Source organism: Pseudophryne corroboree, chromosome 7 (genome assembly GCF_028390025.1).
Source record: "Pseudophryne corroboree isolate aPseCor3 chromosome 7, aPseCor3.hap2, whole genome shotgun sequence".
NCBI classification, from domain to species: domain Eukaryota; kingdom Metazoa; phylum Chordata; class Amphibia; order Anura; family Myobatrachidae; genus Pseudophryne; species Pseudophryne corroboree.
The window spans coordinates 377,498,238-377,515,537 of record NC_086450.1 but is presented as its reverse complement, the minus strand read 5'-3'; the positions used below and the strand labels follow the sequence as shown (position 1 = coordinate 377,515,537).

At 44.5% G+C, this 17,300-nt stretch overlaps 1 protein-coding gene across 3 annotated transcripts in view; it reads right to left on the bottom strand.

Annotated features, from left to right (window-relative positions):
- Positions 1-17,300, bottom strand: part of LOC134945333 (cytochrome P450 2K1-like) — a 251,682-nt gene that overhangs the window by 125,615 nt on the left and 108,767 nt on the right. For all 3 annotated transcript variants that reach the window (XM_063934537.1, XM_063934539.1, XM_063934538.1), the window contains one exon: positions 9,378-9,519. In XM_063934537.1, the coding sequence (XP_063790607.1) occupies positions 9,378-9,519 (142 nt within the window). The remainder of the gene's footprint in view (positions 1-9,377; positions 9,520-17,300) is intronic.

Here is a 17,300-nt window from a genome sequence, read left to right as displayed (position 1 = left end):
TTATGTTTTCTTTTACTGCTGCTGTGTTGCGGAGTTGTCATAATAAACATCATTGACTTTTATCCAAGTTGTCGTGGTCACGCCTTCGGGCAGTTATTATTCATGTTACTTACATGTCCAGGGGTCTGATACAACCTCCCAGGTTCCGGTACATCTCAGCCCCTACAACTGAGGCTGCCTCCCGTCAGCTCAGGCCCTCAGTTGTGACAGCCTGATATTTGTAGAAAAAAAATATTTGTTTTACAAAAAATTATTACTTTTCAATACCAGCTCAGTGAGTTCCAAGAGAAATTGAGTTCGATAATCTTTACACGGCATCCTTTGCAACACCTCTCTCAGAATATTCAGACCTTCTAAATGTGGTTTGCCTGTATATAATGAGCAGACATCCATCGTAGCTAACAACATTCCACTGCCTAGCCAAAAGTCCTTCAAATGTTTGAGAAAGTCACCTGTATCTCTAAAATAACTATCGATCTTTTGAACCTTAGGTTGCAAGATGCTATTGATTGTGCCAATGGTTGAAGTAATGAGCCTTCGGCTGCAATAACTGGCCGTCCAGGTGGATGCACTAATGTTTTGTGAATTTTGGGTAGCATGTAAATTATGGGACATTTGGGGTAGTCTACTGTTAGAAACCTCCTCAGCTCTTCATTGATCCATCTCTGTTCAAAACTACCTTTTAAGCAGGTGTCTATCTTCATCTTAATGGCTGGAACAGGATTCGAGTCCAACTGCAAATACATTGACGTATCAAATAATTGTCTAATTACTTCTTGACCGTAATCACTCCAGTACTGTACTATATCAGCTCCGCCCTTATCTGCTTGCTATATGACTAGATGTGTTGCATCCCTTAGATTCTTCAGGGCAGCTCTTTCTGGTGGTGATAAGTTATTATCTTCAGTGTTGTAGTTTCAGAATCTCGTTGCACCAATCAGAGAAAGGTCCTAAGGCTCGAATTGGAGGATGGAGGGTCAAACATAGATTTAGCTCTAAATCATGTCCTAGTGTCTTCTGATAGTTTATCCGAAAACAATTCACACAAACGTAGTGATCTACAAAAACGTATATTGATCGATAGAGCATTGGAAGGAATTTGTCACACAAGTTGGAACAAATAAAAGCCCTCTAGAGAGTAGTTTCATTTCAGCTTTGTTCAAGGTGATATTAGATAAATTAAATACCGTGTTTAATCATGCCTCTGGTGACCCCTTCTTCTGGTACGCCCCTCACCTCGGGTGCGGTCTATGCTGCTTCTTAGTAAACGGCTTTAGATAGTTGGGTGGTCCGTACCAGGATCTAAAAAACTGACTCACTAAGACTGTCCTTTGTTGTAATCAGTGTCTGATGTGGAGACTGAGGAACCAAGCTCTCTTGAAAAAGGTGGAACCCGACGTCTTCTCAACAGTCTATTGGGTCTCTCACATGGATTGTTCCCTAAATGCCAATGATGTACGGTGTGATTCTGGTAATCGTTTGTAACCGTAGATAATTTTTTTCTTTTAAAAGAAATTAATTCCTTACGGTAATTGTCTATTTGTGTTTGTAGGCGTTCAGTCCAATTCTGTGATTTATCTTCACGTAACATAGTTGTAATAGTTGTATCAGATTAAATCTGGATTTTTTTTTAATTCCTGTCCCACTTCTTCGACCACAAGGGCTATTAGATCTAAAGAACATTTACTAAAACCTCCACACCAGCGGCTGCAAAACACAGGATTATTCCTGCCTCTAGTGGGTACATTGGCTATGCGGAAACAGCGTGGTATTAGTTTCCGTCTCAGATATTCTAATATTAATTGTCCGTGTCAAGTAAGATCAATTTCTCTTTGTCTATGTTTCAGTATTTTGTAGAAGATATCAGCAGAAGTTTCAGCAGGGAGAGATTCGAAGTCAAGTTTGTCAAATAACAATTTCTATATTTCATCATCAGTGAAAGACACTGTACCTATTTCCACCTAAGCTAACAATCCATAATCTAACAAATATACTCCAGTTTGCAACATTATATAATCAGAAGTTGTTACCACCTAAATCACACAAAAACATAAATACAACGAAATTCACATACAGAAAAATAAAAATGTACCCCTTGGTACACAAATACAACAGTAATGTGTATTGTCGTTAATCATATAATACTGTCCTTCAATAGTTGATGGGTGTCAGGAAGTAAAAACTGCCATAGGCAGCTCAAACTACATCTCCACATGTTATCCTGGGGTAGTCTTTAGTTTGCAGGCTGTCGGGATCCCGGCGCACAGTATACCGGCGCCGGGATCCCCACAGCCGGCATACAGACACTTTTTCTCTCTCTTGGGGGTCCACGACCCCTCTGGAGGGAGAATAAATAGCGTGGCGCACGTAGCGTGTCACCGTGCCCCCAGCGTGGCAAGCACAGCGAGCCTGCAAGGGGCTCATTTGCGCTCACCCAGCTGTCAGTATGCCGGCGGTCGGGATTCCGGCGCCGGTATGCTGGATGCCGGGAGCCTGGCTGCCGGCATACCCTACTACACCCATTATCCTGCACTCTCATCTCGTCTAGGATCAATATTGGCGAGTGCTCCCAATAGGTCGTGTCCAGGTCCACTTAAATATCGCAAGATTCCACAGGGTGGAGGGTGCAATCTCGCATAAATAAAGTTCTTTCGAAAAATTCAGCCAACAGTTCTTTATAGCCACTGATCGCCTTTATTGTCGACGTTTCGGTCCGGTAACTAACCTTTTTCAAGACAGGCTGTGCGTCAAGTTTAGGCATGGAATGCAAGCGCAGTGACGTCCACCCGGTGGAGCGCACAGACTTCCGGTCTGACTTCTGCAGGCAACTATGGGGCATGGAGATGTTTATGACAGGATATGAGTGATCTGGCTGCGCTGTCTGTGGAACGCAGGCACTGTCAATTCCTGCCTGGTGGAACACATGGACTTCCAGTCCGGCGGCCGGGATTTCAAATAGTGATGAGATTATACCCTTGTGGGTATATAGTTTGGCCCCTGAGCGCCAGTGCCAACAGCACTGATAGGAGCCAGTGAGGTGCTTGAGTATACTAAGTAGTGGTTTGTTGTCTAAGGTACTTTTAAGTTACTTCTGGTTTCGGGAGGTAGCTTCTGGCCGGCGGACTTTAAATAGCTGAGATCTATGCTGGTTAGGTATGCAGCCACACACAGGATGTATCCATATGATCATGTGAGTTTATGTTATGTGTTTTATTATGATGTTGTTTGACTATTGGATTATGGTGTACATTACCGGATCCATGTACTATTCGGCCTTTATTATATATGCACGTGTTTATTGGTTATAGAGCTTATGCATTTGGTTTCTGAGGATGAGTGGCTGCATCTATTCCTACGTAGGAGGATGATCAGGTAACTTCTGGTGGAGGTAGTTGGTAAGCCAGTCGCATATTAAATTTCCATATTGATGGCACTTTATTTATTTTTTCCTTAGTGCATCGTAGTGTTATGTCGGAACATGCCATACTTCACACCATATAAAGAATATATTTTCTATTGATGGTCCCTATGAGCTGCAGATATAAGGTCTTGGATGTTCCATTTTCTTGTTATTCACATGATGTATATAAGACCTATCACTAGGTTTTTTCGGTGATGGTCTTGTTTCGGTACTAGAAGGGTGGTTCGCTATGGGGCCTGGGAGCCAATTAGGGAGGCCAATCCCGGGCCGTTTTTTCAATCCCGGGATTCGGGATTGAAAAATGCTCAATCCCGGGATCCCCGGGATTGAGTAGGTCAATGAGAAAAATATGTATTTTTTACTTTTTCTAAAATAGAAATGACTGACTAGCACAAATTATGGTTTGAAACAACAGTATTCGCAGGAAAAAGTCACCATTTATGGCCCAGCAGCACAGGCCAACAGAAAAATAAAAAAAGTCTTATCTTTTTCCTTTGGGCCTGTGCTGGGCCATGAATGTTATTTTATTCCTGAGGTGTTAGGGTTCATCCAGGGCCCCAACACCACAGGTATAAAATAAAAAACATTCATGGCCCAGCACAGGCCCACAGTAAAAAACAGAAAAACCTTTCATAGACCCTGCTCCAGTCCCCCACAGGAATACAGTATCTTCCATGTCCCCAGCCCTCCCCCCCTTCACAACACAAGGGTGACAGAAACTATCATAATCATGGCCATTGCACACAACCCTGCCACCCCTTTACCCCTACCCACCCCCAGGAATAAAATAACTTTACTGACTCACCCAGTCTGAATACAGTAGCAATCTTCTAAGTCTCCCCTCTCCAAAAGAGCAGCATGCACTTCCTAACTGGGCATGGGACTGCTGGACAGTGTGGCGCTGTTCTGACACTGCTGCAAGCAGTTGTCGGCAGCTTCAGGGCTCCATTCTCCTCTAGTCTCCACTCCCGACTACCCCTCGAATCCGGGGCCGGCCATTACTGATGAGCCTGTTGTCGCGCTGTGAGAAGCAGAGGCAGTCTCCACCTCTGCTTAAGATGACTGGCCGCTGGCGGGAGCTGCTGAAAGGGGCGAGACAGCATGTGCCTGCGATGCGCCATGTGACCTCTGACATCACACAGCGCCACGTACAGCGGCACAGCCAGGCAGTTTCTGAGCCGAGTACTCAGCGCTGCCTGGAAGAGATATGAAACAGCGCATGCGCAGCACAGTCCCGGGATCCCGGGATTGGAAGCTCCAATCCCGGGATTGAAATCCCGGCGATTTTGGCCCCAAATCCCGGGATCCCGTCGATCCCGGGATTGGCCACCCTAGAGCCAATGAGTCGTGACTGGGTCCTCTGTTCTTTACAGATGAACTGTATATTTATGAGAATGTTGAACCATTAAACTTGAATCTGGATTGGTTTCTCCAAAACCACCCTTTCGGGTTTTGGATCTGGATGATTTCAAAAACCAAAACAAAAACGGCTAACATCACAGAATTTGGGGGTATTTTTGATCCTACGGTATTAACCTCAATAACTGTAATTTCCACTCATTTCTAGTCTATTCTGAACACAGCACACCTCACAATATTGTTTTTAGGCCAAAAGGTTGCACCGAGGTAACTGGATGAGTTAGCTAAGTGACACAAGTGGCCCATCTAGGAGAGGAACTGCAGTGTCAGACAGGATGGCACTTTTAAAAACTAGGCCCCAAACAGCACATCATGTAAAGAAGAAAAAGAGGTGCAATGAGGTAGCTGGATGACTAAGCTAAGCGACACAAGTGTGCGGCACAAACACCTGGCCAAGTCACTTTAAAGGATATGCACCATGCACTTACTCAAGTACTGTATTTTGTGTTTTTGCTAATGTGAATTCACCATATGCATGTGTTATTTTAATGTAAATAAATTGATTTTACTATATTGTGGACCACATTCCACTGAGTTTCAATTAACCCCTTCAGTTGCAAAATCAACCAACTAGTGGGTAATCACACATCTTTAAAGACCTAGCGCCAGTGTTATTCCACTTTCTCTGCTTGCATATATGTTTTAAGGAAATTGGTGTTTTTTTTTCCCTCGTTAAGTGGTGTATCAAGGCAGCTGGGTCTTTTTCACTGCGCAACTCTGACATTGGGGGTAATTCCAAGTTGATCGCAGCAGGAAATTTTTTAGCAATTGGGCAAAACCATGTGCACTGCAGGGGAGGGACCGATGTAACATGTGCAGAGAGAGTTAGATTTGGGTGGGTCATTTTATTTCTGTGCAGGGTAAATACTGGCTGCTTTATTTTTACACTGCAATTTAGATTGCAGATTGAACACACCACACCCAAATCTAACTCTCTCTGCACATGTTATATCTGCCTCCCCTGCAGTGAACATGGTTTTGCCCAATTGCTAAAAAGTTTCCTGCTGCGATCAACTTGGAATTACCCCCATTGTACGATCATATATTTTGGGTTTAGCTGCTTTGAGTGGCTAAACCGAGTACCAATGGGCGCGCACACGCAGCATGCGTGCCCAACAGGGGGAAAAATTGAACAGATCTACAGGATCCCTTTTTGGCATTCTTTTGCATAAAAATGCCCTTAGGTATCTCTTGACATTTTTAATACATATGGCAAGCCATGCACAGCTGTGCGTTCCAATACTTAAAGCGTTCCTATCTGTAAGCGTTTGGTAAAGTAACAGTTAAAAAACCAGTTATCCTGCATTGGTCTGGACTTAACCATCTTCCTTTTCTTCTCATCCTCAGGTATGTATAATTCTCACACTCTAATCTGCCTATTGCAATTTGAACCTCTGCAAAACATCTCTTTACTAAATGTATGGTCAAATGTCACCCTGTAATCTGCCTATTGCAATCTGAACCTCTGCAAAACATCTCTGTACTAAATGTATGTGTTCAAATATCACTCTGTAATCTGCCTATTGCAATCTGAACCTCTGCAAAACATCTCTACTAAATGTATGTTCAAATCTCACTCTGTAATCTGCATATTGCAATCTGAACCTCTGCAAAACATCTCTTTACTAAATGTATTTTCAAATCTTTTGTTAAATAGTTTTGTGATTTCTGGATTTGTTTGTAATTTAAATTGCCTGTGTTTCAAATTTTGGTTAGTTGCGCATATTTAATGAAGGCAGACTGGGCTGGTGTTTGCTTAGTCAACCACTGTGTAATTTAACCCCTTTGATTAGTGGGACATTTGCCTCAGCTGTAGTTGTGTCAATTTACCATAGTATATCTGTAGCTTCAACCATGCACAGCTGTGCGTTCCAATACTCAAAGCGTTCCTATCTCTAAGCATTTTGTAAAGTAACAGTTAAAAAAACAGTTGAACAAACATTGAACACCATCAAGAAAGATTACAGGAACATTATGTGGACTCGCCAAACCTCTGCAATGAAATCACCAGGACCAGGCCTGGCAGAGAACATCAGTAGTGCCTTACAGGCTTACCCCTCAAGGTGAGCAGGGAGCACTGGGGGGTGGGGGGCAGCATCTAACACAGTGCACCCCAAATGGGGCCCTCTGGTGGTTCCTCTTCGGGCAGGATGTGCCTCACGTGGCTTGTTCATACAGGTTATATCATACGACTACACAAGTGCCCGTTCTCCCATGTATGCATTGGGCCCATGTATGGCTTACCTCCCAGTGTAACCTCTCTACTAGTGTGCCCAATATGGCTGCCTCATCTGGTATGCTTGTGGATGGGATGAAAATACATGGACCTGATAGTTTTGTTGGTACCCTACTCTGAATGTAAGGATGCTGCAATCACCCCCATTTTGTGTCACCTCTTTTAGGGATGGACTATTCCACCCAGGGTAATCCTACGCTGTGCGCCGAAGATGGTCGCCGCACCTGGTACCCTGTGAGGGTGGAATACACAGCCCATGGAAGTTATTACCTAAAATGCTTACACCAACCCTGCATTATGATTACTCTATGCATTTTAGGTTTTCATTTTTATGCCTGTGTATTGCTGTATCAATCTTCTGTATTATGTTTGTTTTGATGTCTGTAAAGCGCCTTGAGTCCTGTTTGGTGAAAGAGCGCTATATAAATAAAATTATTATTATTATATTGGAACTCTGGGGGTAATTCAGAGTTGATCGCATCAAATTTGTTAGCAGTTGGGCAAAACCATGTGCACTGCAGGTGGGGCAGATATAACATTTGCAGAGAGAGTTAGATTTGGGTGGGTTATATTGTTTCTGTGCATGGTAAATACTGGCTGCTTTATTTTTACAGTGCAATTTAGATTTCAGTTTGAACCCCCCCCACCCAAATGTAACTCTCTCTGCACATGTTATATCTGTCCCCCCCCCCCCCCCCTGCAGTGCACATGGTTTTGCCCAATTGCTAACAAATTTGCTGCTGCGATTAACTCTGAATTAGGCCCTATGATACCTCTCACCCTTAGCCTAGGTGCAACTGCATGCAGGTTAAAACGCATGCGCAGTTGCTAAAAAGAGATCTGTCCACTATACAGACTTGTATGAAACTCTGGACTGTATACTTAGGAACAAGGTGATGAGAATATATCATATAGGCAACTTTCGGATTCTGTAGTAAGTTTTTCGGCATAGAGTAAAATCTATTGACAGCTACTGTATATTATATGCGTTCTGTGGAACGAGCTGATCCAGTCAGGAACCCACTCTTATTTCATATGTTTTATCATCCTGTCATAGACATCATACAGTTCCTCTGCAAGTTTTCATCTCAAGTACATACGTGACGTCAGTCTTACTGGTGTACATGTCTAGGGATGAAGAAATGGATTTTCTTGCCAAAGTTCACATCCAAGACGTAGTATGTGAGATGCAGCGGTATTAAAAACTATGCACTGTACATACTGTACTCCTAACTTCAGAAGCTTCCATTACAGACAGATGTTGTTATCACTATCTAGGAGCCCCGCACAGTTACCTGATACAAGGAAACTTTGCCTTGGCATTCTATTTATGACGATTATACCACAACATGCCATGTAGACAGTGCTGGATTAAGGCTTTGGTGCACCTAGGGCACCTAAAACTGGAGGGACTTCAGGAACAATATTTGGGATATGAGGGTTGGGGACTTGTGTGCAAGCTTTCAGCATGCACATGAAAAGGTGTCATTGCCACACGCCACACTCCTATTTCATGTCACACTGGCGTCATGCACATCTCTTCCGCAAGAGATAGCACACACCAGTGTTAAACATTAATCATAAGTAGTGTTTCTGTTAAAAACAGGAAAACCCTTTAAGGTACAGTTACTGTATAAACAAATGAAATATGGATTGAGTGAATGGGATTATATAACTATAAAGTCTTTGGTCCATCCATTCTAGTGACTGCACAGATCCAGTCATTCAGGTAATGTACTGAATGGGACGTGCGGTGAGCTAAAAGGCTAAATAGGCACTAGCTGGCACCAGAGCCAGATTTACACACAAAATATGAGCCAAAGGGTACATCTGGGCATTATACACAGGTGCAGCAGTATAAACTCCTGGAAATTTGGTGAGTTTTGATTAGAGATGTGCGGAAAAGTTAGCTAGGTGAGGCACTGCCTCACCTGTCATAGACTTTTTACTCCACAGTTTTGGCTATAAAAATTATTAGAATAATGCAAAGAAGATATTTCAAACATATTCTTAGTATTTTTCATATACTTTACACAATCAAAACTCTGGTACAAACGTAAGTATGACAGGAAAGGCTCTGCCTCACCTGCCTCACCCCACCGCACGTCACATGGTTGGAATGCAGTTTCACCTTTTACTTCAAGGTCAGCTAATGAAGTGATCTGCTGACCTGATTTTCCATTCCGATTGTATTGTAAATGCGCAAAGTGTTACACAGCGCAATGATTAGCTAATATGGAATGTGTCAACAATTAACCTCTTAACTCTCCCAGTCATAATTCTCACACAGTATAAAATTACTTTGAATTTCTGGATACTTTGCCATCAGTAAAAGAGCCCAGCCTAGCGATGCAGATGTCGTTTCGCTTCCAGCCGAAAATAAATCCAGAACTGTGTAGACCAAGTTTTCATCTTTAAAATATGTTTCAGATTCTACTGATTCCTGAAAGCACAAACGTTAAATAGTAAGTATGTAATTTCCCTATACATATACATTCATACAATGCTGTTCTGTTTATCAAATCAAGCACTATCGGGTATTCTTGTACAGATGTGTCTTGATACACCTAGCGTCTTTATGCCATAGGGCCAAGGGGTTGCCCTATACCGACAGCCGGAATCTTGGCACAACAGGGCTAGTCCCACTCATGGGTGTTTATGACACCCATAGCGTGGTAATAGATCCCGTGGTGAGCGCAGTGAGCCCGCATCGTGGCAAGCACAGTGAGCTTGCAAGGGGACTTGTAGCACTCGCCCCGCTGTCGGCATTCTGCCGGATAGGATACCGCTGTCAGAATATTTACAGCCGGCATCCCGTCTGCCGGTAAGGCGTATGTAATCCGGCACAAGACACCTAGTGTGACTGAGCCGCTCCGAGAAGTGTAGGGTGACGTTTTTTCTTTCAATTTTGCTTCTTATTCGCATTGCAGACGCAGCAAAGCACCACTCACCACTCTAGAAATACGTACAGTTACAGATGAAGCACAACAGAACTTGGCATGAGAAAAAGAAGCAGCCATAGCAATCTGTATGCAGCTTCAGACACACAAATATACAGATGTCGCACATCACACTGATCAGTGTAATCCAGCAAAGTAGTATTGTCATTTCAAGTTTTATCTGTACAAATAAGGCGCATGTTTTGAGCCTGGGACCTGGCAGGCCAAGAAGGACTGTTTAGAACGAATGAAGCCACATTGTATGAGGACACATTTGTATCAATTCTCTGATTTCCTATTAAGTTCTAGTTACCAGGGTCTTTACATCAGTCTCTCAAATCATACCCCAATTTGTCTTATTTTGCTTTTATACACCTACTACTTTTATGTACTACTTTTCTACACATACTTTTACATACTACTTTTATACACATACTACTTTTTACAAACTACTTTTATACACATACTACTTTTTACATACTACTTTTCTACACATACTTGTTTTCTACACATACTGTACTACTTTTTACATACTACTTTTATACACATACTACTTTTTACATACTGCTTTACTACACATACTACTTTTCTACACATACTTGTTTTCTACACACACTACTTTTTACATACTACTTTTATACGCATACTACTTTTTACATATTACTTTTCTACACACTACTTTTTACATACTACTTTTATACACATACTACTTTTCTTCACATACTACTTTTTACATACTACTTTTATACACATACTACTTTTATACGCATACTACTTTTTACAAACTACTTTTATACACATACTACTTTTTACATACTACTTTTCTACACATACTACTCTTTACATATTACTTTTCAACACATACTTGTTTTCTACACATACTACTTTTTACATACTACTTTTATACACATACTATTTTTTACACACATACTACTTTTTACATACTACTTTTCTACACATACTACTTTTCTACACACTACTTTTTACATACTACTTTTATAAACATACTGCTTTTATACACATACTACTTTTTACATACTACTTTTAACCACATACTACTTTTCTACACATACTACTTTTCTACATATACAGGTTGAGTATCCCTTATCCAATTCTCATTGCTCCAGACTGGCCAAGGAGGGCTTGGTACCCAGATCTTCTGGACTTGCTCCTAGAACAGGGGTGGGCAATTATTTCAGCTGGGGGGCCGCTTAACACTTCCAGCGAATATTCGAGGGCCACACACAAAATACTCAAAAAGAGTCCCCTATTTTACACATTACGGCTTTTCTCTGACGTCCTAAGTGGATGCTGGGGACTCCGTCAGGACCATGGGGATTAGCGGCTCCGCAGGAGACAGGGCACAAAAGTAAAAGCTTTAGGATCAGGTGGTGTGCACTGGCTCCTCCCCCTATGACCCTCCTCCAAGCCTCACTACGGACTACGAGAAATAGAATTATCGGTAAGTAAATTCTTATTTTTACACATTACGGCAGACAGCGTCCCCTTTTTTACACATTACGGCAGACAGCGTCCCCCTTTTTACACATTACGGCAGACAGCGTCCCCTTTTTTACACATTACGGCAGACAGCGTCCCCCTTTTTACACATTACGGCAGACAGCGTCCCCTTTTTTACACATTACGGCAGACAGCGTGCCCTTTTTACACATTACAGCAGACAGCGTGCCCTTTTTACACATTACAGCAGACAGCGCCCCTGTTTTTACACATTACGTCAGACAAGAAAGAAAGAAAGAATTATACTTACTCTCTCCGCTGGCTCAGGCTCCTCGGTGCAGCTTCTGCAGAGATCCCGGGCAAGGAGGAGGACGGAGGAGGGAGTCGCAGCAGCACTGTGTAATTGGTGGAGGCGCTGCTGCTGTCCCTCTGCTTCACCATAGGCTGTTCTCCGCCACTGTGAATGCTGGGATGCGCTTCCCAGCATTCACAGCGGCGGAGGGCAGCCTATGGTGAAGCAGAGGGACAGCAGCAGCAGCACCTCTACCAATTACACAGCGCTGCTGCGGCTCCCTCCTCCCCCTCCTTCTCCCCCTCCTTCTCCCCCGTGCGCTCTTCTCCTCAGTCACTGGCCGCTGCCAGGGCTGGCAATAGAAATATTGGGGCCCGGTACACTGATATATCTGGGGGCCCCCCTTGTCATACCCCCTTACCCTTGACCCCCAACCTTAGCGGTAAGCACACCCCACCATCACACACAGCAGCCGTCCTACACAACCCCCGTCTTCCAAACTCACAGCAGTGGCCAACATTACCTCCCCCTCCAGTACAGAGCAGTGGCTGGAGTCACAATCACAATACACCCCCCTTCCTCTCCCCCACAGCACACAACAGGCAGCATCCAGCACCCCAATCCATCATCCCTCCAATACATAACAGTGGCCAAAGAGATACCCCCTGTCAGTATAGCTGCAGCCAGAGAGACCCCCCACCCACTGCATTTGACAGCCCCCTCTCCCACTCCACATACAACAGCCAGCATCCGACACCCCCTCCCCCACTCCACACACAGCTGCCGGCATCCGACACCCCCCTATACACACAGCAGCCGGCATCTGATATCCCCTCCACATACAGCAGCTGGCATCCGACACCCCCCTCCACACACACAGCAGTCGGCATCTGACACCCCCTCCCCACACACTGCAGCCGGCATCTGACACCTGCCTCCCGCGCTCCACACACAGCAGCCATCCACAAACCCCCTCTTGCCCATCCCACCCCACAGTAGCAGCTGCCGGCTGCAGATACATCCATATGTGCCCGCAGCCTGCCCCAAACAAACTCCTGGAGAACAGAGGGCGCCTGCAGCGCACATACTTACCAGCAACACACAGCCGCTGCTAATCAGGCTCCTTGTGACGTCTTAGAAACAAGCTGCCAGCCTGCCTGAGTCCCGCTCCTCCTTGGCCACTCATGCTCCTCACACTGAAGGGGAGGACTCGGAGAGGTCAGGATGCAGGGTCGCGAGTGACTTGAGCTCCGTCACACGGGGACTGGCTGTCAGCCTACCAGAGTTCCGGACAGCTGACCCCAGCGCATAACAACAGAGGAAATCCCGGTCAGCTGACCCTGTGACGTGACCGGGATTTCCTTAGCGGCGCCGCGTCTGGGAGCAGGGTAGCGCAATGACAAGCGGCTCAGCCTGTCGGGCTGCTTGTCATTGCACTCTGATGGGGCACAGCGGGCCAGGCAGAATCGGTCCGCGGGCCGCATGTTGCCCACCCCTATCCTAGAAGATCCTCGGCCTCTTCCACTCAGAGAAGACCTGCTCCAGCAGGGGCCGTTTGCTTATCAAGACTTACCGCGGCTACGTTTAACGGCATGGAGGTTGAACGACAGATCTTAGCCCAAAAGGGCATTCCTTCTGAGGTCATTCCAACACTCATCCAGGCTAGGAAGGGGGTAACGTAGAAACATTACCATCGAATTTGTGTGTCTTGGTGTGAATCCAAGAAATTTCCTACGGTGGATTTTGAACTAGGGCGTTTGCTCCTGCTTCTGCAGGCAGGTGTGGATGTAGGCCTACGCCTAGGCTCGATCAAGGTTCAGATTTTGGCCTTGTCCATTTTCTTCCAGAGACAATTGGCGGTCCTCCTGGAGGTTCAGACTTTCCTGAAAGGGGTTCTGCACATCCAACCTCCTTTTGTGCTTCCAACGGAACCATGGGATCTAAATGTTGTGTTGCAGTTCCTACAATCGGACTGGAGTGAACCTTTAGGGAAAGTGGACCTACAGTTTCTCATGTAGAAGGTGGTCACACTGTTGGCCCTAGCATCCGCGAGGCAAGTGTCAGAATTGGGAGCGTTGTCTCATATGAGTCCTTACTTGATATTCCATGAGGATAGAGCTGAACTCAGAACTCGTCAGCAATTTCTTCCAAAGGTGGTATCAGCTTTTCATATCAACCAACCTATTGTGGTGCCAATGGCTACTGACACTTCAGCTTTCGCAAGATTCTTGGATGTTGTCAGGGCTTTGAAAATTTATGTGGCGACGACTGTTTGTCACAGGAAGTCTGAAGCACTTTTTGTGCTATACGTTCCCAACAAGATTGGGTGTCCTGCTTCAAAGCAGCCTATTGTGTCCTGGATCAGATGTACGATCCAGTATGCTTATTCCACGGCAGGATTGCCAGTACCGAATTCGGTAAAGGCCCACTCTACTCGTAATGTGGGTTCTTTCTGGGTGGCTCGGCTATGCAATTATGCCGAGCAGCTACTTGGTCAGGATCAAACACATTTGCAATATTTTACAAGTTTGATACTTTGGCCTCTGACGACCTACGGTTTGGTCAATCGGTTCTGCAGGAACCTGGTGCACTTCCCACTCTTGAGCGGAGCTTTGGTATAGCCCCAATAATGTGGATCCCAGTATCCTCTAGGACGTAAGAGGAAACAGGATTTTATAACCTACCGGTAAATCCTTTTCTCGTAGTCCGTAGAGGATGCTGGGCGCCCGCCCAGTGCTTCAGTTTCTCCTGCACAGTTGTTACTTGTTAAGTAATGGCAAATGTTGCTGCCACTTTTGTTCATGCATATTGGCAGGGTTTCTATGTGTTACATGCTGGTTGCATGGTTATAAATTGGTGTGAGCTGGTGTGAATCTTGCCACTATCTGAGTAATATCCCTCTCTTGAGATTGTCTGTCTCCTCGGGCACTGTTTCTATAACTGAGGTCTGTGAGAGGGGCATAGAGGGAGGAGCCAGCCCACACTATTAAACTTTTAAAGTGCCAAAGGCTCCAGTGGACCCGTCTATACGCCAAAGGTACTAATGTGGACCCCAGCATCCTCTACGGACTACGAGAAAAGGGTTTACTGGTAGGTTATAAAATTCTGTTTTCTTTTTGCAGGGGGAAGGGGTACAGAAAAGAAAAGAGGAGGGAATGGGGAGGTATACAGAACCAGGGGAACGGGATGTAGACATACAAATATCAGAAATGTCAAAAAGTCAAATGTAACAGTCCAATATAGGCAAAATACAAAAAATACAAAGATAACTGGAAAAATATACAGATGGACATGGGTCAAACAGGGAAACATATCAATAGACAGAGAATCAATAGGAGTCACAGGGCTAGTAAGGTCAGTACTCAAGGCGGAAATGTAAGCAGAGTCAATTAGGGGGGTGGAGAAACCCCCTCCAACAGTTACATATTCATGCCATGCCATCCATTTCACCATTGGGGAGGAAGCCGAGGAGGAATAAGGCATAAAAGTCAGTTTCCATAGTAAAATGGAATTGGATTTTGTTGGTGACTAAGGCTAGGGGAGGAGGAGAAGCTTGTTTCCAACTTTGGGCCAATGCAGCCCTAGCAGCTATACAAATATGCCCCACCAAATATCTTTGATGGGGTGGTACCTCAGCAGGAAAAATGTGGAATAGGGCTATGACCGGAGAGGAGGTGATTGAAAGGTTTAAGACCATATTAATCAATGTAAATATCTCGCACCAGAAATTTCGAAGGGAAGGACAGGACCAGAAAATATGAAAAATATTGCCTACTTCCCCACAGTTACGCCAACAATATTTGGAACAAGACTGCCAAAAATGTATGTAACCTATCAGGTGTTAAATACAGTCTATTAAGGAGTTTGATATGTATCTCTGTGTGATTCAAGCACTAAGACATTCGGTAGGAAGAAATAAAAATTTGTTCCCATTTCAGCTGCACATTAGATTTTGTGGTAACAAGTAAACTGACAAGCGTCTTATACCAAAAAGATATGTCCCTCCTGGAATCACACAGAGACACACGTGCGAATACAACCTGGGACAACGGATTTGGAGGAGCCATATGTTTAGGTAAACTTTTGTACCAGTGGTGAATTTGGAAATAATGCAATAATTCTCCACTGGGGAGATTATATCGAGACTGGAGTCGGGAAAATGAGGGCATAACATTACCATCCAGAAGATCACTCAAAACATTCAAATCACAAACATACCAGGTAGAGAGATTTAAATTAGGGATTAATTTAGGTATGGTTTGCAGTGAGATAGTAGAATAAGGAAAGTGATGCCCAGTTAGGCGATTCACTAATTTATCCCAGATCTGTAAAGATATTCTGGTGGCTGGTAGAAGGGTCAAAGAACGGGGTCTAAATTTGGTTGTATCTTAAAAAGATCTTCTAATGGAAAGTTTAAACTCCCTGTACGTTCGAGGGATACCCATCCCACTGCAGGCGCTCCACTCAACCAGTACTTGAGCTGGGCTAGCACACAAGCCTCCTGGTAGAGAACCAGTGCCCTCATTCCGAGTTGTTCGCTCGGTAATTTCTTCGCATCGCAGCGATTTTCCACTAATTGCGCATGCGCAATGTTCGCACTGCGACTGCGCCAAGTAAATTTGCTAAGAAGTTTGGTATTTTACTCACGGCATTACGAGGTTTTTTCTTCGTTCTGGTGATCGTAGTGTTATTGACAGGAAGTGGGTGTTTCTGGGCGGAAACTGGCCGTTTTATGGGTGTGTGTGAAAAAACGCTACTGTTTCTGGGAAAAATGCGGGAGTGGCTGGAGAAACGGGGGAGTGTCTGGGCGAACGCTGGGTGTATTTGTGACGTCAAACCAGGAACGACAAGCACTAAACTGATCACACTGGAAGAGTAAATCTCGAGCTACTCAGAAACTGCACAGATAAATATTTTCCCAATATTGCGAATCTTTCGTTCGCAATTTTGCTAAGCTAAGATTCACTCCCAGTAGGCGGCGGCTTAGCATGTGCAATGCAGCTAAAAGCAGCTTGCGAGCGAACAACTCGGAATGAGGGCCCAGGTCAGGCATATCTAGCCCTCCCTGTTATGAACCACAAGCAGTGGTTCATTCCTGTTTGCTTTCCGTTTATGAATTATGTATTATAGTCCTGTTCGCATGCCAGGATTTCCATTACAATGGTTTAGAAGACTCTTGTTGGCCGCCGGTGGTGAGTCTGTGTGATTGCAACCTGTTTCTATGTGTTTAGCCTCACCTGTCAGATAGTTGATCATTATGTGGTGAGTCTCTGTACTGCAATTTGGCTCTTGTCTGAATTACACTCACCTGCCGGTATTTGGCCATTACAGTGTGCCTGGCTTCCAGCCATCCTGATTGGGGCGTGTTCCGTAATTACCTAGCTAGCTCTGCAGTTCTGAGCTGGTGATAGACGTTCTGTTAAGATACCTGTATGTTCCTGATTAGTGTCTTGTCCAGTATTGCATCTGTGTCCCGGTCCTGTCTGATACTGGAATCCTGTGTACTCAGCTCTGTCAGAGTCCGGAGCTTCT